Genomic DNA, 25,687 nt, shown 5'->3' on the forward strand with positions numbered 1-25,687 from the left:
CACAACTTGGTAATGTCTTCTAATAATAAAGACTTTTCCAAACTCAAATATTACTGCTTCAATATCATTGTTGTTTAGTCTTTCAGTCGTGTCTGACTCTTTGCGACCCAATGACATGTAGCCCACCAGGCTCCTCTGTCCATGGGATTTACCAGGCAAAAATAATCGAGTAGGTTGCCATTTTATTCTCCAGGGTTTAATACCATATTTCACTCAAATAATCTCTCACTCAAAAAGTAATACAATACAGTAAAAGGAAGACTTAATTTAGCAGCAGAATTAAATTATTTGCAAATCATTATTAGTTCAGTTCAGTTCAGTCACTCAGTCGTGTCCAACTCTTTGCAACCCCATGAACTGCAGCACGCCAGGCCTCCCTGTCCATCCCCAACTCCCGGAGTTCACTCAGACTCATGTCCATCGAGTCAGTGATGCCATCCAGCCATCTCATCCTCTGTCGTCCCCTTTTCCTCCTGCCCCCAGTCCCTCCCAGCATCAGAGTCTTTTCCAATGAGTCAGCTCTTCGCATGAGGTGGCCAAAGTACTAGAGTTTCAGCTTTAGCGTCATTCCTTCCAAAGAAATCCCAGGGCTGATCTCCTTCAGAATGGACTGGTTGGATCTCCTTACAGTCCAAGGGACTCTCAAGAGTCTTCTCCAACACCACAGTTCAAAAGCATCACAACTTTAGGCAGGGGCATTTCCAGATCCAGTGATATCCAGCTGACAGATGAGGAAACAAAATCTGAGGGGCTGAGAGACTTATGCAAGGGCAAGAGCAAAATCTATGACACATATCATCAAACTCCTAGTTCAGATGTGTTTCCATTATTCCTTTCAGGGAGATAAGGCTAGAAAAATAAAAGGAGGGTGAAAAACATAGCATTTAAAGTCTTCATGATTAATGCCAGAGTTCACAAGCAAGAAATCATCATTGGATCTCCTTTGTTTTAACTGCCTCAGTGGGTCCCCTTTACGTACTGCAAAGCTCATGGCTAGAAGGCATTTTTATCTCCTGCAATTCCCTGTATACACCCCAAATTCCATAACTTCTTAAAAATGTTGAAACACACCATATCTTTTCATTCCTCTGCATCTTTGCCTTTGGTTTCTTCTCCACATATCCTTCATCTCTTTTAATATCTATTATATTTTTACATCTTTTACACAATTACTTTGTTAAATGTCTACATAATGCTTCTATATGTGAAGCACTGTTTGAACTGCTTTACAAATATTAAGTTGGTGGTTTCTCATAATAATCCCAGGAGATAAGTATTATTATTCCATTTTACAGGTGACAGAACTGAGGTATAGAAACTAAGGAATAGGGGCAGGATTTCAGAAAGGAGACTGTTTTCAAAGTGGTTACTTTTGACCACTACACTATGCCACATATACTCCAGGAATTTCAAAATCAAGAAACATACCACATTCAGCCAATACTGATGTCTACATGGCATGCTACCAAAGACCTCCAGGTCACAGAATTAATTACCATGTAAAATTTATCATAAGCTGTAGCCTAGCTCTCATCTTTTTAAACTCAGAAACCTGATATATTTTTAGCAATCACACTAAGAACAGGTCCTTCTCTTGGAGGTAGACTCACAGTGACTTGGCCTGTGAGATTAATATTTAATTAAAATGCAAATTTATTCACTTAAAACGAAAATGATTTATTTACTTACATGTCCATAACATGAACCATACCCATTACAACATATCCAGCCCCTCTGCCTCTTAGCAGTCATATAAAAAAAGACTGCTCTTGGCAAATGGCTTGATCAACATAGTATTAGAATCAGGGATGTTTCTGGAATAAGCAAAAAACTCCCTGGCATCAGGTAGGTTGGTATGAGGCATCTGTACTGTGATGGCAACAACCTAGCTAAGGGGATCAAGAGGATCATTGGACATTAGCCTGGGCCATTGTTGGGCAGGGCACTGACAACCTAGTATCTCTTCCATTCTCCTTTTTTCTATGATTCTGGTCAGCCTTGTCTTTCCTTGGTCCCATTCTGTTGTTGAGTGTCTATTAATATAGTCAGTCTGGTTATACTCAAGTCTTCAAGCCTAGGACCTTTCTACCTCTCTAATATAGCCTTTGAGTAATTGTATTTTACCCAAAGGCTGAGTGCCAAAGAGTTGATGCTTTCAAACTATGGTGCCGGGGAAGACTCTTGTGAATTCCTTGCACAGCAAGGAGATCAAACCAGTCAATCCTAAAGGAAATCAACCTTGAATATTCATTGGAATGACTGATGCTAAAGCTGAAGCTCCAATACTTTGGCCCCATGTTGCAAAGAGCTGACTCATTGGAAAAGACCATGATGCTGGGAAAGATGGAATGCAGGAGGAAAAGGGGACTACACAGATTGAGATGATTGGATGGCATCACTGACTCAATGGACATGAGTTTGAGCAGACTCTGGGAGATGGTGAAGGACAGGGAAACCTGGCATGCTGCAGTCCATGGGGTTGCAAAGAGTCAGACACAACTGAGCAACTGAACAACAGCAATCATATTTTCAGATGACATTTTCTTTTTTATAGTGTTCTGAAGACCTAACATGAATACTATCTAGCATTTCTTACACCAGGTCAGAATTGTATGAATAACTTTCTTAACAGGGAAGACTAAGTCATACTCATCCTTCTTTGTATTCCCAGAAGTAAATACATTGGTCATCTCATAATAGAAGTTCAGTAGATGTTTGTTGAACAAACAAGTAAATTGGGACAGTGAGGCATCAGTTATGTGTGTAAGCTCTGAATGGCTCAGTTTCAAATTTCAGCTCTACTATTTACTAGTTGTGCGATTTTGGCAAGTTACTTAAGCTCCCTAAGCTTCCATGATCTCATCCATAAAATGGACCTAATGATAGTACCCTGTCTCCTAGGGTTCTAATGTACAAAACAACCTCAGAAATGTACCTGGAGTTCCATAGTTATTTATTATTAGTATAATCATTCTCTCAGAATTTCATATTATATTTTACTTTCATTTTTAAGTGTGACTTATTTTGAAAAGAGCAGATTACTGCTGTTCTTATGCCATCATTGAATGGTTCATCAAAAATTGATTGTTTCTGTTCACAAGAGTTCAGTAAAATGGAAACTCCCTTGTATTGCTGGTGAGAGTATGTAGTAGTACAGCCTTTATGGAATACAATTTGGCTATATTTATCAAGAGCCTTATAAATGTTCATTTCTTTTAGTGTCATAATTCCACTTTTAGAAACTTATCTCTTCTAAAGACATAGGCAGAAACTTGGATAAAACATACATGGACATGATTTATCACACTATCATTTATCAACCTCTGTGTTGGGAATTACTTAAATAGCAAGAAACGAAAGAATGATTTCACAAGTTACACCATTTGATGGAATAGTATGTAGCTCTCAAAATGATATTTCTAAAGTTACTTAGTAGTGTGAGAAATATCTTCAAAAAATTTAAGTGGAAACAAAGCAGGCTATAAAATTGTAGAAGTACTGTTATTTCCTCTGAACTGGAAAGAAATTAATATATCAAAATAACAGTAATTATCTTTACATGAGACAACTATGGGAGTATAGAATGTTTTTCTTTGGGGTCATCTTTCTTTTCTAAAACCTCTACAATGAGCATGTACTTTAGCACTGAAACTATTGCTTTAAGAATTATAACTTTTTGTGTCCTTAAATATGTAATTTTAAGAAATACATTGAATGTTTTATCATATCAAGATCTGAGATCGATCATATTAGTAAAATTTATCTTTAATTTTGTATCAGAAATAATTGAGATATTAAGAAATAATTAACATTAATATTTTTCAGGAAGTTTTACATTAAAATTAGATTAAATACAAACTCGCTGTAAATACAGTGGACTTCCCTAGTGGCTCAGAATTTACCTGTCAATGCAGGAGATGTGGGTTTGATCCCTGGGTTGGAAAGATCCCCTGAAGAAGGAAATAGCAACCCACTGTGCTTTTGCCTGGGAAATCCTTTGGACAGAGGAGCCTGGCAGGCTACAGTCCTTGGTGGCGCAAAGAGTTAGACACAACTTAGTGACTAAACAGCAACAAATAAGTACAGTAAGTCCCCTACATATAAGTAAGTTTTGTTCCGAGAGCACATTCATAAATCCAATTTGTTCATAAGCCAAACAAAGTTAGCTTAAGTGCCCAACTAACACAATTGACTATATAGTACTATATAATAATAGGTTTATAATACTTTGCACACATAATACACACACACAAAAAATAAACACAAGAAATAAAAAGTTTCTAATCTTACAGTGCAGTACCTTGAAAAGTACAGTAGTACAGTACAACAGGTAGCTTACAGGGCCTGGCATCTACTGAACAGGCAAGGAGAGTTACTGACTGGAGGAGGGAGAAGAGGTGGGAGACAGGAGAGAGAAGGGTCGTCAGTAATAGGAGACGGAGGGAAAGCTGCAGTTTCAGTCATGCCTGACATTGGTGGCACCAGTTCTGATTCTTTGCTGGATTCAGTTCTATCTATCCTCTTGAAAGAAGAATCCAGTGATGTCTGGACACTAGTTCTTTTTTTCTCATCACAGATGACACAGTAGCGCTGGATTGCATTCTGAATGGCTGCTGCAACCTTTGCATATCATTCTGTGTTCCAGTCCTGTGCCTCGAAAGACTAACAGTGCCTCCTCAAATAAAGAAAATCCCTTTGCCATTTACTCCATCATGACTCTCTTCTGGTTCTTCAGTTACTTCTTGTTCCTCTTGTTTCTCTTTATCCTTTCTCTGGGCCTCCAATTCCTGGTGCTTCTTAGCAGTACTAGCTACATCTCTGCTGTTTTTATGCTTCCTGAAATCCTGGGCTTGAAATAAAGATATTGTGGTACTGTACTCTATACAGTACCATACAGTTAAGTACACAAAAGCACAACCACTTGTAAAGGATTCACACATGTGTCAGTGTGCACCAGACCCATGAACTAACTTACATGATTGGCTGTGTGAACTCACGTTCACATCTTTGCACATTTTCAACTTGAAGGTTCATACTTAGGGAACTTGCTGTACTTATTTTGACAACTTTTGAAGCAAAATTAATACTTAGTTTCAAGTCTAATGGAGAAGTCAGTTTGCGTATTCAGCTTCTTTGAGTTCAGTTCAGTCGCTCAGTCGTGTCCCGACTCCTTGCGACCCCATGAATCGCAGCACGCCAGGCCTCCCTGTCCATCACCATCTCCCGGAGTTCACTCAGACTTGCGTCCATCGAGTCAGTGATGCCATCCAGCCATCTCATCCTCTGTTGTCCCCTTGTCCTCCTGCCCCCACTCCCTCCCAGCATCAAAGTCTTTTCCAGTGAGTCAACTCTTCGCATGAGGTGGCCAAAGTACTGGAGCTTCAGCTTTAGCATCATTCCTTCCAAAGAAATCCCAGGGTTGATCTCCTTCAGAATGGACTGGTTAGATCTCCTTGCAGTCCAAGGGACTCTCAAGAGTTTAGATCTGCTCTATTTAGTATTTGATAGTAACTCCTACCAGGGCATACTCAAAAGAAAACAGAGGTGCATAAGAATATAAATAAAGAGTATAAACTGGTATTAAAGAGGAAATTGATTTTCTAAGAGAACCATTGAAATGTGGGGCCTTTCATTGGTGGTAATGAGTTGTTGTTTTTTTTTTTTTCTCCCTTCCCCCAGGAGCTGTGAGGGAAGAAATATCCGATATAGAACTTGCAGTAATGTGGTAAGCATTAACCTTCTATGATTGTGATAATGCATTTTTTAAGCCCTGAATAATGCTAAACAGTCTCATGTATCCTGAGCAGATATCAACTAATTAGTATATTACCAAGAGTTATTTATTTCATGGTATATGGATTATATACATCAAAAAAATAGGTAATTTTAACATTCCTCAAGACAAACTTTTAATCACTTGGCCAGATTGAAACTAACTACACTATTTAAAAATAAGAACTGTGTTTCCTCTCTGCTTTCTGGCTTCACATCTAGGTCTCTTGAAAGCAATAAATGAGAAAAGGGAAACCACTTGGGAATCATGAAATAAACATCAGTTCATCAAACTCAGATTTGATAAATTCATCGTTTAACAAATACTGTTCGATACCAACTGTATGTGAGGCACTGAACTACTACAAAGATCCATAGCATGTGGTTGCTGTCTTAAAACATCTGTGTTATGGTAAGGGATGTAGCAAGAGAAGACAGATGCTGACAAATGTAGAAAGAAAGGGATTATGTTCTTGTGGGTTAAAAGCAGAGGGAAATCTGAAGGACCTTCCAGAAGGAGGTGATTTGACGTAGGACTGAGAAGCCTAGGAAGGCTGTGATTGGCCCAGACTAGGTGGCAGGGGATGATAGCCAGTCCAAGTGGAGGAAACATAACAGGCAACTTTGGAGACAGGAATATTGAAGGTGTGTTCTGAACACCAATTTAAATAGGATTGTGCTTAGCAGTATGGAAGAGAAGAATTGAAAGCTATTTTGAGGTTACACCATAAAGAGATTTGAATATTAAGCTTCCAAGTTTATTTTCCTTCAGTGACTAATGGAGGGTCACCAGAGGTTGTGGAGTGAGAGTAGAATTCCACTTTGGGAATTTTAATTCTGTAATGATGTGAGGGATGCACTGGAACAGGAAACAAGTAGAGAACAAGAAGTAATGAGGCTGAAAACAGGAGGAAATAGATATGAGACATCAAAATTAAAGTCACTCTGTAAGACTTCCCAAGTGATTTAATTAGAGTGATGACTCATAGTGGGAGTGAAGGAATGTTTTACGTGCATGTTTAGAGCTCTAGTGCTTCTGAATCACTTTCTTAAAGATGTTAGTTTTTTTGATGTTCGCATGATGGGCATCTTTCTTATTCTGATCTCTGCTCAAATGTCAGCTCTTCAAAGAGGTTTCCTTGACTACTTTATCTAATATAGTTGTCCCATTGCTTGGCCCCAACTCTCACAATAGTCAATCAATCATATTTAGCTTTTTTTTTTTTTTTTTTTTGGACTGTGCAAGCTCTTTTTTGCAGAGTGTGGACTTCTTTAGTTGTGGTGTATGAGCTTAGTTGCCCCTAGGAATGTGGGATCTTAGTTCCCCAACCAGGGACCAAACCCATGTCCCCTGCATTGACTGATGGACTTTTAACCACTGGGCCACCAGGGAAGTCCCTATCTTATTTGAGTACTTATTTATGTGTTCTGTTCCCCAACTCTGGAATGTAAATTCCTTAAGCATAGATAGAGCCTCGTTTACCTTGTCCACTCCTACATCCCCAGTGCCTAGAACTTATATATATGTTAAGCATACAGTAGATATTTGTTGAATGCAAAAGGAGTGCTGGTCTTCTAGAAGAATGGTGAATGTCATTATCAAAAGTGTGAACACTGAGAGATTTGAGAGAAAAGTAAAAGTGAAAGTCAGTCAGTCGTGTCCAGTTCTTTGCAACCCCAGGCTCCTCTGTCCATGGAATTCTCCAGGCCAGAAGTAGTTACGCTAGTCTATCAGGAATGAAATCAAGACGGCAGCACATAAAGCATATTAATAAAGAAATGGAATCTATAGGTCTGTTGTTCTTATGAGGTGTTAACAGAGGCACTCCATCATTTGTAGAACCACAGAAGGGTGGGAAGATGTGTTGCTTTGTTTTGTTTTGTTTGTTTAAATAAGAGCCCTGAGAGATGAGTTTGATCTGGAGGGCGAACTTGATGATATTTGCAGGTAAGAGTATTCTTGATGCCACAGGTCCCAAAGCCAACATTGCGTGACAAGAAGAGAAGGGATCTTGATAGAGGGAAAGGACATAAACTCTGTTCTTAAAAACAGACGCAAATTGAGAAAGACACAAATTGAAGATATAGAAAACTTTTGAAGACCACATTGTTATAGCAGAGGGGGTTCGACTGAGGTTAGAGAACTTGCTCTTACAGAGAACGTGGTCCAGAGTGTGTTAGCTCTTAGTCTGGCAATACTGAGATGCCCCCAAAAATGGACAGTGGAGTCCACATATAAGCAATATCATACAATATTTGTGTTTCTCTGTCTGACTTACTTTACTTAATTTGGCACTCTCTAGGTCCATCCGTGTTGCTGCAAATGGCATCATTTCATTCTTTTTTATGGTAAAGTAATAGTCACTGTGTATATGCACCACATCTTCTTTATCCAAATAGTGCAAATGAACTCATTTACAAAGCAGAAATAAAGCCAGAGATGTTGAAAGCAAACTTATAGTTCACAAAGGCAAAACAGAAGTGGAGAAATAAATTAGGATTTGCTGATTAACGTATACACATGACTATATATAAGATAACTAATAAGGACCTACTGTATAGCACAGAGAATTCTACTTAATACTCTGTAATAATCTATATGGGAAAAGAATATAAAAAAAGAGTGGATATATGTATAACTGGTTCACTTTGCTGTATGCTTGAAATTAACACATTGTAAATCAACTATACTTAAATAAATTTTTCTTTTAAAAAAGTGAGATGGACAGTGGAGGTGACTCCTGGCCAGAAGACAAATGAGATGAGAAAGACTAAAATGAGTGAACAGTATAATTTTATATAAATGCCTGACCAGGAACACAAGCAAGTAGAAGGCATGATAATTGGAAGTAGAAGCAATTGTTCCATAGCATATTCTGCCTAGTTCATTTCTCTATTTCCATTTAAGACACTAGTGACATATAACATAACCCATAGCATTGTCTTCTTCACCACGCACATACCCCTCACTCAACTGCTGATTAATTAAAAAGATCAAATAGCTGTGGTGACTTTTGTTATGTTTTTAAAAAATTGACAGTTTATTGTAGTTACAGTATGAAAAAAATTTGATATAAATATACTATAGCTCATTGGTTTTCTTTATGATCCTTTTTATTATGGTGATATATATGTGTGTGTTATATATGTGTGTGTGTATATATATATATGTGTGTGTTATATATGTGTGTGTGTGTGTATATATATATATAATCATTTTAAAAACACACGACATAGAAAACAAACATAGTTACCAAAGGAGAAGGAGATGGGGAGGGATAAATAAGGAGTTTGGGTGTTAACATATATATACTACTATATTTAAAATAGATAACCAATGAGGACCTACTGTATAGTGCAGGGAACTATACTCAATATTTTATAATAACCTATAAGGGAAAAGAATCTGAAAAAATCATGATATATGTATGTATAACTGAATCATTTTGCTGTACACTTGAAACTAACACAGAATGGTAAATCAACTGTACTCCAATTAAAAAAAACGCAAAAGCAAACACAATGAAAACATTTTTTAATTAAATGAATTATAAAATATGAAAAACACACAGACATGATGTTTTTAAAGAAATCTCCTTAACTACCATTCCTTTTCTTCTAGCCTTAAGGATAATAGAAGGGGTCCAGACTACCCTAAGTAGACGTGAATGCTTAAAGCATCATGAGCAGATGTCTGCCTACTCTTTCCTTTAAGATCTTCGGAAACAGCCCAAAAATTCCTTATTATCATTATGAGCATTCCCCTGGACAGATGCAGGCTAAAGCTGACCTAACATTACTTAAAACCAATAGCACGAGCCAACTCTTTGCAGCTTGTAGAATCAAACTGACACTGAGTTTTTTTATGAGAACCTAGAGTCTTCAAGTAATTCAATGTTTTTTTTCTGGCTTTTGGCCATGACAGAAGCAACACTGCCAAAAATACAAACGAAAAATTTCATAAGAAAGAATTTTTTCATAATCACATTCCAATTTTTTCAAACTAAGAAGTTCAGAACAATTCAATTAAGTATTCCCCTTTTAGTTGCTTGTTTTGGAAAAACTTGAGGGGCTTTTATTAGTTAAGCCTCCAAGGTCACTTGTTAATCCCTGGACAGCTTCCTAGGCCTCTTCTGAGCCACTTCTTCTCCGGAGATTCACTCTCTATTTCTATTCTTTGTACTTGCTATATACAGCATTTCTTTGGGTTCTTGTTTCCCAAAACTGAGGAAGAAAAAAGATCTCCTTAGATTACCAGTTTTTCTGGCTCAACTGAATTATCAGCTCATGTGCTTTTATTGTTTTATGATTTTATTGTTAATCACTGTATAGACAGATTATATCCATATAAGAAAGTTAAAGTTTCCATAATGTTCCCATGGTTCTTGGAGTCGTGGTACCTTCTTATACCATTTCTACCTGATCCAAGCAGGCTATTTTCATTCCTAAGGATGTAGTTCATCCAATTTTTCCCATTGGACAGTCCCTGCTCTTTTTAAGAAAAGTGACAAGGCTCTCTCTGAAAGAAAAAGCTAAGGATAGGGACTTCCTCGGCAGTTCAGTGGTTAAGACAATCCACTTTCAGTGGTTGGGGGTGCAGGTGGGTTCAATGCCTGATCAGGGAACTAGGATGCCGCATGCCACACAGCACAGCCAAAAATAATTTAAAACAAAAGAAAACTAAGGATCACATCAGGATAAACAGTGGGTGTAAACCCAGCAGACCATTCAAGTGGGTTACTAGGTCTCAGATTGTCCCTGCTGCTGCTAAGTCGCTTCAGTCGTGTCTGACTCTGTGCGACCCCATAGACAGCAGCCCACCAGGCTCCCGCAACCCTGGGATTCTCCAGGCAAGAACACTGGAGCAGGTTGCCATTTCCTTCTCCAATGCATGAAAGTGAAAAGTGAAAGTGAAGTCGCTCAGTCATGTCCAACTCTTAGCGACCCCATGGACTGCAGCCTACCAGGCTCCTCTGCCCATGGGATTTTCCAGGCAAGAGTACTGGAGTGGGGTGCCATTGCCTTCTCCACAGATTGTCCCTGGATCCTTTCAAAATTCTTCTTAGATCACATTTCCTGTTTGTTCAAATAACCTCAAATCTGAATGCTTTGATCTTAATTAATGTTCAAAATTGACTTCCAAAGTGGTGAGAGGAATGCTATGTGTCTTATAAACTGTTTCTTTATCACTGTCCTTAATCTTCACTAGAACTGAGATTTAAGAGATAGTGGCCACAGTTAGCATCCTATTAGGCTAAGGTGCCTGTAGTAGTTGATGCCATTCTTATGTTCCTTACTGAGATTTTATTACTCCACGGCAGCACTGTACTGTTCTTAAAAAATACTCTTGCAAGATTATAGTTGGTAAACCACGTTTCCATATCTTTTCTAAAAACTCTCAGGGAACAATCAGAAGTGGGGGTGAGGTGGGTAGGCAGGGATTTCTGTCTTCTGAGGAAATGGTTGAAACCATTAAAAGCCTTTTTAGCACATGGAGACAAAACGCTGTTCATTCCAAGAATAACTAACCATGAGAATTGTTCCCAGGACTGGGGTATATTGATGAATAGGACCAAAACCTAATTCTTCTGAAGCTTTCATTCTAATGGAGGAAGCCAGATTACAAACCGACAGACAAGTTATTTAAAGGAAACAATATCAGGTAGTGATCAGTGCTCTGCAGAGAATTAAATGATCAGTGGTGACTTCAGATTGGAAGGTTGGGGAAGTCCGCTTGGGGACGGACATTTGAATGACAGGAAGAAAAGAACTGTGGTAATATCAGGGGAAGAGTGAATCAGAGAGGAGGAACAGCCAGTACAGGGGCTCTAAAGGATGAAGGAACACAGTGTGTTCAAAGAAAGAACAAAGTCAGTGTAGAGACTAGTGTGCAAGGAGAAGAGTATTAGAAGATTAGAAAAATAAAGGTGCAGTTAGATAGGAGCTAGATCATGCTGGGTGTCGTAAAATGTTGTAGTTTTAATGCCAAGAGGAACTACTGAGAATTTTAGGGAGGGGAAAATAAAGTTGTACTCGGGATTTTAAAAAAATAGGTTTGGCTGCAGGATCACTCCAGAGATGGATTGCACAAAAGAGAGTGGAAGTAGACATTTCAGTTCAGAAGTAATTCCAGTAGTTTCCTTGAGTACTAATGGATGCTTGCACTAAGTGGACAATGGTAGGAAGATGTAGACTGTGTTTTAGAGGGAAAATGTCTTCTCCTAAGTCACTTGGCTTTGTCCTCACTTGGATACAATCCACTTTTATGGTCTACAGTATCATTACTATGAAATGCCTTACATGCAGCTTTCCAGCAAGAGACAAAGGCTTCAGCTATAATGGTCAGATAGGACAGAGTGGTACTAGGCAAGTTTATAACTTTGGGGGCCTCAGTTTCTGCACCTAAATAACAAGAGGATTGAACTAAGATTTCAAAGATCCCTTCCAGCTCTAAAATTCTGTAGTTCTTAAAAAAAATTATATCTGGGGTATTGGATCTAAACAATGAAGATATCTGTGTTGGTTTTGTGACTGGCAGTACTGCACTGAACAGATTTCTCCAGCAGTAAAGTAGGGTTAAATCGAAGTGAGCACACATGGACCATAGAAGCAAAGTTCTTGTCTTTGGTGTAGACTTTGATCAACCATCTTAACCAGTTATTCTCATCACTGAAGTTGTAAAGGTTCATGGCTTTCATAACATCCTTAAAGTGGTTATTAATGATGAATCAAAAGGAAAATCACATTTGATCCCATGCCCATTTTTCTCATCAGGTCTTTGTACAGCATAAAGTAAGGGCACATTTGGTGCTTTATGTCAGTAATGGAATAGAAACTCATGGAAGGAAAGAACATTCTGCTATAGGACTTTCTTGGTCAGAATTTTCTTTTCTTTTAAAAAAATTTTTTTTATTTTAATTGGAGGTAATTACTTTACAATATTGTGGTAGTTTTTGCCATGCATTCACATGAGTCAGCCATGGGTGTACATGTGTTCCCCATCCTGAACCCCCCTCCCACCTCCCTTCCCATCTCATCCCTCAGGGTCATCCCAGTGCACCAGCCCTGAGCACCCTGTCTCATTCATCGAACCTGGATTGGCAATCTATTTCACATATAATAATATACATGTTTCAATGGTGTTTTCTCAAGTCATCCCACCCTTGTGTTCTCCCACAGAGTCCGAAAGTCTGTTCTTTACATCTGAGTCTCTTTTTCTGTCTCACATATAGGGTCATCATTACCATCTTTCTAAATTCCATATATATGTGTTAATATACTGTATTGGTGTTTTTCTTTCTGACTTACTTCGCTCTGTATAATAGGCTCCAGTTTCATCCATCTCATTAGAATTGATTCAAATACATTCTTTTTAATAGCTGAGTAATATTCCATTGTGTATATGTACCACAGCTTTCTTATCCATTCGTCTGCTGATGGACATCTAGGTTGCTTCCATGTCCTGGCTCTTATAAACAGTGCTGCGATAAACACTGGGGGTACATGTGTCTCTTTCAATTCTGGTTTTCTCAGTGTATATGCCCAGCAATGGGATTTCTGGGTCATAAGGCAGGTCTATTTCCAGTTTTTAAAGGAATCTCTACACTGTTCTCCATAGTGACTGTACTAGTTTGCATTCCCACCAACAGTGTAAGAGGGTTCCTTTTTCTCCACACCCTCTCCAGCATTTCTTGTTTTTAGACTTTTGGATAGCAACCGTCTGAGTGGTGTGAGATGATACCTCACTGTGGTTTTGATTTGCATTTCTCTGATAATGAGTGATGTTGAGCATCTTTTCATGTGTTTGTTAGCCATCTGTATGTCTTCTTTGGAAAAATGTCTGTTTAGTTCTTTGGCCCATTTTTTGATTGGATCATTTATTTTTCTGGAATTGAGCTGTAGGAGTTACTTGTATATTTTTGAGATTAATTCTTTGTCAGTTGCTTCATCTGCTATTATTTTCTCCCACTCTGAGGGTGTCTTTTCACCTTGCTTATAGTTTCCTTCATTGTGCAAAAGCTTTTAAGTTTAATTAGGTCCCATTTATTTATTTTTGCTTTATTTCCATTACTCTGGGAGGTGGGTCACAGAGAATCCTGCTATGATTTATGTCAGAGTGTTTTGCCAATGTTTTCCTCTAGGATTTTTTTAAATTTTGGTCTTACATTTAGATCTTTAATCCATTTTGAGTTTATCTTTGTGTATGGTGTTAGAAAGTGTTCTAGTTTCATTCTTTTTCAAGTGGTTGACCAGTTTTCCCAGCACCACTTGTTAAAGAGATTGTCTTTTCTCCATTGTATATTCTTGCCTCCTTTGTCAAAGATAAGGTGTCCATTATCTCTGGGCTTTCTATTTTGTTCCATTGATCTATATTTCTGTCTTTGTGCCAGTACCATACTATCTTGATGACTGTAGCTTTGTAGTATAACCTGAAGTCAGGCAGGTTGATTCCTCCAGTTCCATTCTTCTTTCTCAAGATTGCTTTGGCTATTTGAGGGTTTTTTTGTATTTCCATACAAATTGTGAAGCTATTTGTTCTAGTTCTTTGAAAAATACCATTGGTAGCTTGATAGGGATTGCATTGAATCTATAGATTACTTTGGGTAGTATACTCATTTTCACTATATTGATTCTTCTGATTGATGGACATGATATATTTCTCCATCTATTTGTGTCCTCTTTGATTTCTTTTGTCAATGTTTTATAGTTTTCTATATATAGGTCTTTTGTTTCTTTAGGTAGATATATTCCTAAGTATTTTATTCTTTTCGTTGCAATGGTGAATGGAATTGTTTCCTTAATTTCTCTTTCTGTTTTCTCATTGTTAGTGTATAGGAATGCAAGGGATTTCTGTGTGTTAATTTTATATCCTGTAACTTTACTATATTCATTGATTAGCTCTAGTAATTTTCTGGTGGAGTCTTTAGGGTTTTCTATATAGAGGATCATGTCATCTGCAAACAGGGAGTTTTACTTCTTCTTTTCCAGTCTGGATTCTTTTCATTTCTTTTTCTTCTCTGATTGCTGTGGCTAAAACTTCCAAAACTATGTTGAATAGTAGTGGCGAGAGTGGGCATCCTTGTCTTGTTCCTGACTTTAGGGGAAATGGTTTCAATTTTTCACCATTGAGGATAATGTTTGTTGTGGGTTTATCATATATGGCTTTTATTATGTTGAGGTATGTTCCTTCTATTCCTGCTTTCTGCAGGTTTTTATCATAAATGAATGTTGAATTTTGTCAAAGGCTTTCTCTGCATCTATTGAGATAATCATATGGTTTCTATCTTTCAGTTTGTTAATGTGATGTATCACATTGATTGATTTGCAGATATTGAAGAATCCTTGCATCCCTGGGATAAAGCCCACTTGGTCATGATGTATGATCTTTTTAATATGTTGTTGGGTTCTGTTTGCTAGAATTTTGTTAAGGATTTTTCCATCTATGTTCATCAGTTATATTGGCCTGTAGTTTTCTTTTTTTGTGGCATCTTCGTCTGGTTTTGGTATTAGGGTGACTGTGGCCTCAGAGAATGAGTTTGGAAGTTTACCTTCCTCTGCAATTTTCTGGAAGAGTTTGAGTAGGATAGGTGTTAACTCTTCTCTAAATTTTTGGTTGAATTCAGCTGTGAAGCCATCTGGTCCTGAGCTTTTGTTTGTTGGAAGATTTCTAATTACAGTTTCAATTTCTTTGCTTGTGATGGGTCTGTTAAGATTTTCTATTTCTTCCTGGTTCAGTTTTGGAAAGTTGTACTTTTCTAAGAATTTGTCCATTTCTTCCAAGTTGTTCATGTTATTGGCATATAGTTACTGATAATAGTCTCTTATGATCCTTTGTATATCTGTGTTGTCTGTTGTGATTTCTCCATTTTCATTTCTAATTTTGTTGATTTGATTTTTCTCCCTTTGTTTCTTGATGAGTGTGGCTAATGGTTTGTCAATTTTATTTATCTTCTCAAAGAACCAGGTTTTAGCTTTGTTGATTTTTGCTATGGTCTCCTTTGTTTCTTTTGCTGTTATTTCTGCCCTAACTGTTAAGATTTCTTTCCTTCTACTAACCCTGGGGTGCTTCATTTCTTCTTTTTCTAGTTGCTTTAGATGTAGAGTTAGGTTATTTATTTGATTTTTCTCCTGTTTCCTGATGTAGGCTTGTATTGCTATGAACCTTCCCCTTAGCACTGCTTTTACTGTATCCCATAGGTTTTGGGGTGTTGTGTTTTCATTTTCATTCATTTCTATGCATATTTTGTTTTCTTTTTTTTTTATTTCTTCTGTGATTTGTTAGTTATTCAGAAGAGTGTTGTTTAGCCTCCATATGTTTGTATTTTTACTAGTTTTTTTTTTCCTGTAGTTGACATCTAATCTTACCACATTGTAATCGGAAAAGATGCTTGAGATGATTTCAATTTTTTTTAATTTACCAAGGTTATATTTATGGCCCAAGATGTGATCTATCCTGGAGAAGGTTCTGTGTGCACTTGAGAAAATAGATGAAATTCCTTGTTTTAGGGTGAAATGTCCTATATATATCAATTAGGTCTAACTGGTCCATTGTATCATTTAAGTTTGTGTTTCCTTGCTAATTTTCTGTTTAGTTGATCTATCCATAGGTGTGAGTGGGGTATTAAAGTCTCCTGCTATTATTGTGTTATTGTTAATTTCCCTTTTCATACTTGTTAGCATTTGTCTTACATATTGCGGTGCTCCTATGTTGGGTGTATATATATTTATAATTGTTATATCTTCTTCTTGGATTGATCCTTTGATCATTATGTAGTGTCCTTCTTTGTCTCTTTTCATAGCCTTTATTTCAAAGACTATTTTATCTGATATGAGTATTGCTACTCCTTTTGGTCTCCATTTGTGTGAAATGTCTTTTTCCAGTCCTTCATTTTCAGTCTATATGTATCCCTAGGTTTGAGGTGGGTCTCTTGTAGACAGCATATATAGGGGTCTTGTTTTTGTATCCATTCAGCCAGTCTTTGTCTTTTGTTTGGGGCATTCAACCCATTTACATTTAAGGTAATTATTGATAAGTATAATCCCTTTGCCATTTACTTTGTTGTTTTGGGTTTGAGTTTATAAACCTTTTCTGTGTTTCTTGTCTAGACTAGCTCCTTTTGCATTTGTTGGAGAGCTGGTTCGGTGGTGCTGAATTCTCTGAGCTTTTGCTTGTCTGTAAAGTTTTTTATTTTTCCTTCATATTTGAATAAGATCCTTGCTGGGTACAGTAATCTGGGTGGTAGGTTTTTCTCTTTCATCACTAAGTATGTCTTGCCTTTTCCTTCTGGCTTGAAGAGTGTCTATTGAAAGATCTGCAGTTATCCTTATGGGAATCCCATTGTGAGTTATTTGTTGTTTTTCCTTTGCTGCTTTTAATATTTTTTCTTTGTGTTTGATCTTTATTAATTTGATTAGTATGTGTCTTGGGGTGTTTCACCTTGGGTTTATCCTGTTTGAGACTCTCTGGGTTTCTTGGACTTGGGTGGCTATTTCCTTCACCATTTTAGGGAAGTTTTCAACTATTATCTCCCCAATTATTTTCTCATGGCCTTTCTTTTTGTCTTCTTTTTCTGGGACTCCTATGATTTGAATGTTGGTGCATTTAACATTGTTCCAGAGGTCTCTGAAGTTGTCCTCATTTCTTTTAATTCTGTTTTTCTTTTTTCCTCTCTGCTTCATTTATTTCCACCATTCTATCTTCCCCCTCACCTATCCTATCTTCTGCTTCAGTTATTCTACTATTGGTTCCCCTCCAGAGAGTTTTATGTCATTTATTGCATTATTCATTATTGACTCTTTTTTATTTCTTCTAGGTCCTTGTTAAACTTTTCTGGCATCTTCTCAATCCTTGTCTCCAGACTATTTATCTGTAACTTTATTTTATTTTCAAGATTTTGGATCATCTTTACTATCATTATTCTGAATTCTTTTTTCAGGTAGACTCCCTGTCTCCTCCTCTTTGGTTTAGTTTGGTGGGCTTTTATTATGTTCCTTTACATGCTGAATATTTCTCTGCCTTTTTTATCTTGTTTAGGTTGCTGTGTTTGGGGTGGTCTTTCTGTATGCTGGAAGTTTGTGGTTCCTCTTTATTGGGGGTCCTCCGTGTGGGTGGGGATGGACAAGTGACTTGTCAAGGTTTCCTGGTTAGGGAAGCTTGCATCAGTGTTCTGGTGGGTGGAGCTGGATCTCTTCCCTCTGGAGTGCAATGAAGTGTCCAGTAGTGAGTTTTGAGGTGTCTGTGGGTTTGGTGTGGCTTTTGGCCACCTGTATTTTTGTGCTCAGAGTTATGTTCCTGCGTTTTTGGAAATTAGCTTGGTATGTCTTGCTCTGAAACTTGTTGGCTCTTGGGTGGAGCTTGGTTTCAGTATAGGTATGGAGGCTTTTGGATGAGCTCTTGTCGGTTAATGTTCCCTGGAGTCAGGAGATTTCTGCTGTTCTCAAGTTTTGAATTTAAGCCTCCTGCCCCTGGCTTTCAATCTTATTCTTACAGTAGCCTCAAGACTTCTCCATCCATACAGCACCGATGATAAAGCATCTAGGTTAATGGTGAAAAGATTATCCACAGTGAGGGACACCCAAAGAGGTTCACAGAGTTACATGGAGAAGAGAAGAGGGGGGAGGGAGATAGAGGTGACCAGGAGGAGAAAAGGGGCAATCAAAAGGGGAGAGAACAATCTAGCCAGTAATCAGTTCCCTCAGTAATTTGCTCTCCTCAGTCTGGAACACTCAGAGAGGTTCATGGAGCTCCACAGAGAAGAGAAGAGGGAAGAAGGAGATAGAGGTGACCGGGAGGAGAGGGGGAGAGTCAAAAGGAGAGAGACCAACCTAGCCAATGATCAGTTCCGTAAGTGTTCTTCACAGCCTGGAACACCCAAAGAGATTCAGAGTTAAGTAAAGAAGAGAAGGGGGAGGGAGGAGATAGAGGTGACCCATTTAGTATCTCATGGCTCTGGAGGTCAGAAGTCCAGATGGGTTCAACTCGTTTCTCAGCTTAATCCAAAATGTCCAAAGTCCTCCATCTTCTAATAGGTTGCAGTGCACTCTCTTTGGGCTGTTTTTAAATATCAAGTCCACATTCAAAAGACAAAGATTCAATTTCCAATTGCAGGCAAGGTGGAGTAACAGGGCTTGGATTATCTTCTCACTGCCAACCTGATGGCATCTTCCTCTCTCAGTCCTCCACACAGGAAAGGCCCAGAATTTTCTTTCATGAAAAAACTTAATCTGCTTACTAGTGATCAAATTATAATTTGCTGAGAAACAAGGCTGAATTGTGTCTAAATACTGAATTATGATTTGCAGGTTTTGCCATTGAAAGAAACAGAGAATTGGTTCACTTGGGTGATATAAAGGTAGAAAATCAGGTTTGGGAGGGAGAATTACAGAGAGTTTACTTTAAGACAAGGATGATTGGAAACCATTGGAGACTCAAATGGAGTTTTCAAGTATAAAGTTAGAGAAGTAGTATTGGAGCCACTTGAGAGGGCTGAACTGGAGTTAAAAAAAAAAATGGTAATCATCACTCCATAGGTAGAAGTTTTAACTCCAGGAGTGAAGATATTGTCCGTTCACTCATTCCAAATGAAGTATACATGTAAGTTCCTTTTTTTAATTGGAGTGTAATTGCTTTACAATGTTGTGTTAGATCTTGCTGTAGAATGAAGTGAATCGGTTACATGTATACATTTATCCCCTCCCTCTTGAGCCTCTCTCTCACCACCCTGCCCTGTCCTACCCCTCTAGGTCATCATAGAGCACCAAGCTGAGCAAGCTGTGTTGTACAGCAGGTTCCCACTACCTGTCTATTTCACACATGCTAGTCTGTATATGTCAATACTCTTCTCTTAGTTCCTTCCAATCTCTTCTTCCCCCTGTGTCCACATGTCCATTCTGTACATCTGCATCAGTAAATCAGAAAGAGAAAAATAAATATCATGTATTAATACATATATATGGAATCTAGAAAAATGGTACAAATTAACCTATTTGCAGAGCAAGAATAGAGGTCAGATTTTTTCTTTCTTTTTTTTTTTTTTTCTGGAACAACATTCAAACCTGTGAAATACCCTCTGGAGTCTAGACAAATGCTGTAGTAAATAACAAGAACTTTGGGTGTCAGTCAGTGAGCCTGTGTCAGCTGGACTATTTTCCAGCCAAGAGGCACATCTAAGATAGGAAAGAGGGTCACTTTCTCATAATCAAGTCTTTATTCAATACCAGAAAATTAAAAATTGTGCTGTGTGTCAGGGCCATTTGTTTGTTCACTTATTCATTCTCTGGTTTAATTGTTCATTTATTTAGCCAACATTTATTGAGCACCCAACTCTTATTCTGTATTAGGAATGTTAAAAGTCTGTATTATCGATAAAAAGACAGGGTACTTTCCTTGGGGAAGTCCAGAGTCTATTCGGAAAGACAGATACATAAACACATAATAAATTAATGTGTGGGTAAACACTATTTGTGTGGAGGTAGAGACAACATACTAAGAGGTCATGGAAGGACCATGCCTGGTTCTCTTACCGCTGTACATCCAGTACCTAAGATGAAGTGTAAGCACTGTGTTTCTGAAACTGTGTGCAGCGAACACAGCAAGCCTCCAGAGCTTCAGGGTGATGTTTTAAATACTCAAGGGAAACACAGCAATACTTGACATCCGATGGACACTGTACAAACTACCAGATCGTTTGTTGTGTTTTTTTTTCCTATGTCTTTGAAAAGTTGACATTTGCTTTGATAAAAAGCAAGTGCTTTGAGAAAATCAACAAAGGACAGAAAATTAAGGTCGCATTTTCCAATCTGATTTCAGACTTGAGAATATAGTGCCTAACAGCTGAATACATCCCATCAGTAAGAAAACGTGGTTACTTATGATTGAAATAAAATTTTTTGTAAAAATCACGTGTATTATTTTTCCAGTGACCACCAAGTTATTAGGACGCAGATACTTATTAAGTTGCTTGGACTTAATTAATTAATAAATAGAACCAAAGGATATTCCTTTTGGCCTAGAGGTACCTTAGAAAAGATTACTGAGACTTTAAAAGGACTGTGAGTAGATGAGGTTTGGCAACCTTTATCACACAGTAGACACACTCCAGTACTCTCGCCTGGAAAATCCCATGGACGGAGGAGCCTGGTGGGCTGCAGTCCGTGGGGTCACTGAGAGTCGGACACGACTGAGCGACTTCACTTTCACTTTTCACTTTCATGCACTGGAGAAGGAAATGGCAACCCACTCCAGTGTTCTCGCCTGGAGAATCCCAGGGATGGTGGAGCCTAGTGGGCTGCCATCTATGGGGTCACACAGAGTCGGACACGACTGAAGCGACTTAGCAGCAGCAGCAGACATTTAATACATATGGCGAATGAATGAATGAATGACATCCTAAATAGGGCTACACTTGAGCTCAGTCTGTCAAGATGATGGTCTCCAATGAGAAAGTGTTATGAAAAATGAGAATGGAATTTATTCAGCACTTTCTACCGTGACCTACTATGTACCAGACATTTTTTTCCTAAGTGCTAGGGTATCCTAGTGACAGAAAAAGATAAGACTCCTGTTCTCAGGAAGCTTATACTTTAGTGGAGGAAGGCATATGATTAACAAGTAAATAGAAGTGTATCAGTTTCAGATAGTGAAAGACTGTGAAGAAAATAAAGCAGGGTAATGAGATAGTGACGGTGGGGAGATGACTTTTACGAGGCTGTCAGGAAATTCCCTCTGAGGTGATATTGGGGCCCAGGTGTACATGTGAAGGGTGAGACATGACGTAGCTCAGCTTAGTTTAGGCTCTGCCAGGTCCTTTTATAAGGTGCAGTACAAGGTACATTGTGGGGAAACAGATACTTATCTATGCTGAAGAATCTGAACTTACCCCCAAATGTTATTTTGTGAGGGGCATTTCTGGCCTCTTACCAGAGCCTGTGGGCATTGCTTGGGAGAGGAGCAGAAGGCTGACAGAAAGCTGGTTGCTCTGACTAAGTGCACATGCATTTTCTCCCAGGCCCAGAGCCAGTCAGCCCGTGACTAAAATATATGAAGGGTGGTAGAGGAATTTCTTAAGCTCAAGTTGAAGTGTCTTAAGTAGGAAAGCAATTCTGACCTGGGCCTCCTGGGTAGCTAACTAACTACTCAACTCTGTCCAGCAGTAGACCCAGAAAATGGACTTCTTGTCAGATCCATCCATAATTTCCTCCCTACTGACCCACCCAGCTGAAAGCAGAAATTTTCCTAAGTGTAATCTTCACTGAGAAGGAAAGTGCTCACATTTTAAGGTCTGGTAGGACATATCTTTTCCAAGTTACTTTATTAGGACTTCATTTATTCTTTAGTGTTACTGTTAAGTCACTTCAGCTGTGTCTGACTCTGTGCAACCCCATAGACGGCAGCCCACCAGGCTCCGCCGTCCCTGGGATTCTCCAGGCAAGAACACTGGAGTGGGTTGCCATTTCCTTCTCCAATGCATGAAAGTGAAAAGTGAAAGTGAAGTCGCTCAGTCGTGTCCCACTCTTAGTGACCCCATGGACTGCAGTCCACCAGGCTCCTCCATCCATGGGATTTTCCAGGCAAGAGTACTGGAGTGGGGTGCCATTGCCTTCTCCATCATTTATTCTTTAATATGCATCAATTCACATAACAAATTTGGGTCCAGGCTTTCCTGCTTTTTAGATTCACATGCATTTGTATCTGAGCAGACTCTAAGAGGCCATCAGGATGTATGGAGAAGTGCAGGGGGTAGTGATTTAGATTGATTAAAAATTCAGACATCCTCTTCTATTTTAATCCTGTATACATGGAGAACTAAAAACATCCAAGTAGAGGAGAAAGAACATGGGCTTTTCTGAGTCTTGCCACTTTGTAATAATGTGCTTTTAAACAAAATTCATTAACCTCTTTCAATCTCAGCTTTCCTACCTTTAAAAATATCCTCCTTGTATATGTACAAAGAATGTTAATTTGATGTTTGTGGTAGTTTAAAAATTGGAAACAAATGGGCCAGGGCTGATTAAATAAATACATTGTGGTATATCCATACCATGGAACTCTATACAGTCATTAAAAAGAATAGGGTAGATCTTCTGAGGAAATCAAAACTGAAAAAGACACATGTACCCCAGTGTTCACTGCAGCACTATTTACAATAACTAGAGCATGGAAGCAACCTAGATGTCCATTGACAGATGAATGAGTAAAGAAGTTTTGGTACATTTATACAATGGAATCCCACTCAGCCATAAAAAGGAACACATTTGAATCTGTTGTAATGAGGTGGACAAACTGGAACCCATTATACAGAGTGAAGTCAGAAAGAGAAATATAAATATCATATACTGATACATATATATGGAATCTGAACAGATGGCACTGATGAATTTATATCCAGGGCAGCAGTGGAGAAACAGACATAGCAGAAGAGGAGGGGGAAGAGGAGATGTATGGTAGAGTAACATAGAAATTCACAATACCATGTGTAAAGCAGATAGCCATAGGAATTTGCCGTATGACTCAAGGAACTCAAACAGGGACTGGCTGAAGAGTGGGGTGGGGAGGGAGATGGGAGGGAGGTCTGGGAGGAAGGAGACATGGGTGTACCTATGGCTGACCCTTGTTGATGTATGACAGAACACCACAAAATTATGTAAAGCAATTATCCTTTAATTAAAAAATTTAAAAAAAAGAATAGAGTAGATCTCTAGGTAGTAACCTAAGGTTCTTCCATGATACAGTAAATGTGAAATAAAGCAAGTTGTGGAGTAACATATTTAACATGATCTCAATCAGTTAAAAAAAAAAAATCCTAAAACAGAAATGTACCTGGCATATCATAAATTTTGAAGGATACTCATCAAACTGATTACAGTGATTTTTTGTGTATGTAATTCAGAGAGAGCATTTGAGTGATTTAAGGGGGACTTTCTTTTTTTATTCTATATACTTTTATAGAGTTTTAGGTTTTGTACAGTGAACATGTATTCTGTGATTGGTATAAATGTCAAACTACCTCCAAAAATGAGGTTGGGATAAAATATTTTAAGCCACTGAATATATATTTATTTTTGAAACACTAAAAAAAAATCATCTCACAGAAGGTTTACATAAGAAAATAGCTAAAGTCAGGAGTGTCTGGCTCAATAATATCGGGTCTGCCCTCCCTTAATCTTTTTTTTTTTTATCAACTTCCCCTTTTCTGTGGCAAATTACCCTTTCCAGAAGAATATATTATTTTAAAAAGTGAAAATTTGATCACTTTAAATTTCTGAAAGTCAGCCTTATTCTTTGGTATCATGGGAGAACTTCTTCTGGTTATTTTGCTAAATAACAGGTTCCAGGTCTTTTACAACAAAAACATCAGACCTCATCTCTGGCAGAACTGTAGAATTATAATGCCCTTTCTTTTGGAGAAACTATAGGAAACCAGACTTTCTATTCTCTACCCAGTCCTTAGGCTGGACAGTTAGGTCTCTGGCAGCAATAAAGCTTGGCTTTTCTTTGGCCAGACAAATACTTGGTTGGAATTGCTGTATATTCTCAGAAACATATCCAAGGGGATCAATCAATATCACCCATAACGAGTCTAGCTTGCCACAAAGCTAGAACAAATGTGCATGTGACTTAACTATTTGTAGAGCTTTGTGGTTCTTGTGTGTGTGTTTTCCCTTTTAATGTTGACAAGCATTGCCTCTGCTGAAACAGAAGGATATTCTCTAGGGAACGCATTTTCAAAAACATCCAAATTTCCCTGACTTGGGCCACAGTTCTTTCTGTTTATGCTGAAATTAAATAACAAAGGAAAATAACTTTTTAGGAAGTAAGAAATGATCAATGACTTTTACTGTTTCTCTGAGGACAGAGGTTGTCTCCAGCCTTTGCTTAGGTGAGCTTTAGCCATCTTGCAAATGAATTCATCTCTAAATGCAAGTGTATATAGCATGCCGTGGGGATAACTGAAGATGTATTCTGGTACAAGACACCATTTCTTTCTCAATAGAGATGCACTGAGTATTCAGAATAATGGTTAAAAATATTTGCAGCAATTACTATGGGAAGGAAAATTTTTTCATGTTTTATGACTAACTGTTTTATCATTTGTGGCATAAAGAAATAAACATTTTTTTAATGATTCACAGATTCCTTCCTTTGGTGAATCTGATGGATATAGTTCTCTCTGCCGTGCTCTTTGTCAGGCAGCCAGCCAAGTTTTTTGGGTTTTTCCTCCCCAGCAGTTTGGGCCTTTCTGCTTTCCTTCTCCCCTAGGCCTTCTCCTGACTGCTGTACACATTTGTTTTATTTTTTAAAAAATGCTTTCCTAACGTGTCTTTATTGGACCCCTCCTAAGTCTCTCTGTTTTTCTTTTCTCCGTAATGTGTTCTCAACTTCTTATCCTTTTCCTTGACTATTTTTGCTTTTTCAATTTATTTTTTATTTTATATTGGAGCATAGTTGATTTACAGCATTATGTTAGTTTCAGGTGTACAGCTAAGTATGGAGGTTCCTTAAAAAAATAAAAATATTAATAGAACCTACCATATGATCCAAAAACCATTCCTGAATATATATCCAGAGAAAACCATAATGGAAAAAAATGCATGCACCCCTACTCTTAGAAAACTAGGGATAGAAGTGAGCTTATTCAAGTTGATAAAGACTTGTTGTTTACTTGCTAAGTCGTATCTGACCGTGCAGCCCCATGGACTATAACCCACCAAGTTCCTCTGTCCATGGGATTTTCTAGGCAAGAATACTAGAGTGAGTTGCCATTTCCTTCTCCAGGGATCTTCCTGACCCATGGATCAAACCCAAGCCTCCTGTATTGGCAGGTAGATTCTTTACTGCTCTCCCACCAGGAAAGCCCCTTGATAAAGAGTTGTTCAGTCACTAAGTCATGTCCCACTCTTTGTGACCCCATAAACT

General features: G+C 38.2%; 1 protein-coding gene across 4 annotated transcripts in view; it reads left to right on the forward strand.

Annotated features, from left to right (window-relative positions):
- ADAMTSL1 (ADAMTS like 1) overlaps window positions 1-25,687 on the forward strand; it is a 1,118,714-nt gene that overhangs the window by 697,324 nt on the left and 395,703 nt on the right. For all 4 annotated transcript variants that reach the window (XM_042244881.1, XM_042244882.1, XM_004004390.5 and 1 more), the window contains one exon: window positions 5,680-5,725. In XM_042244881.1, the coding sequence (XP_042100815.1) occupies window positions 5,680-5,725 (46 nt within the window). The remainder of the gene's footprint in view (window positions 1-5,679; window positions 5,726-25,687) is intronic.

This window comes from Ovis aries, chromosome 2 (assembly GCF_016772045.2).
Source record: "Ovis aries strain OAR_USU_Benz2616 breed Rambouillet chromosome 2, ARS-UI_Ramb_v3.0, whole genome shotgun sequence".
Taxonomy (NCBI): domain Eukaryota; kingdom Metazoa; phylum Chordata; class Mammalia; order Artiodactyla; family Bovidae; genus Ovis; species Ovis aries.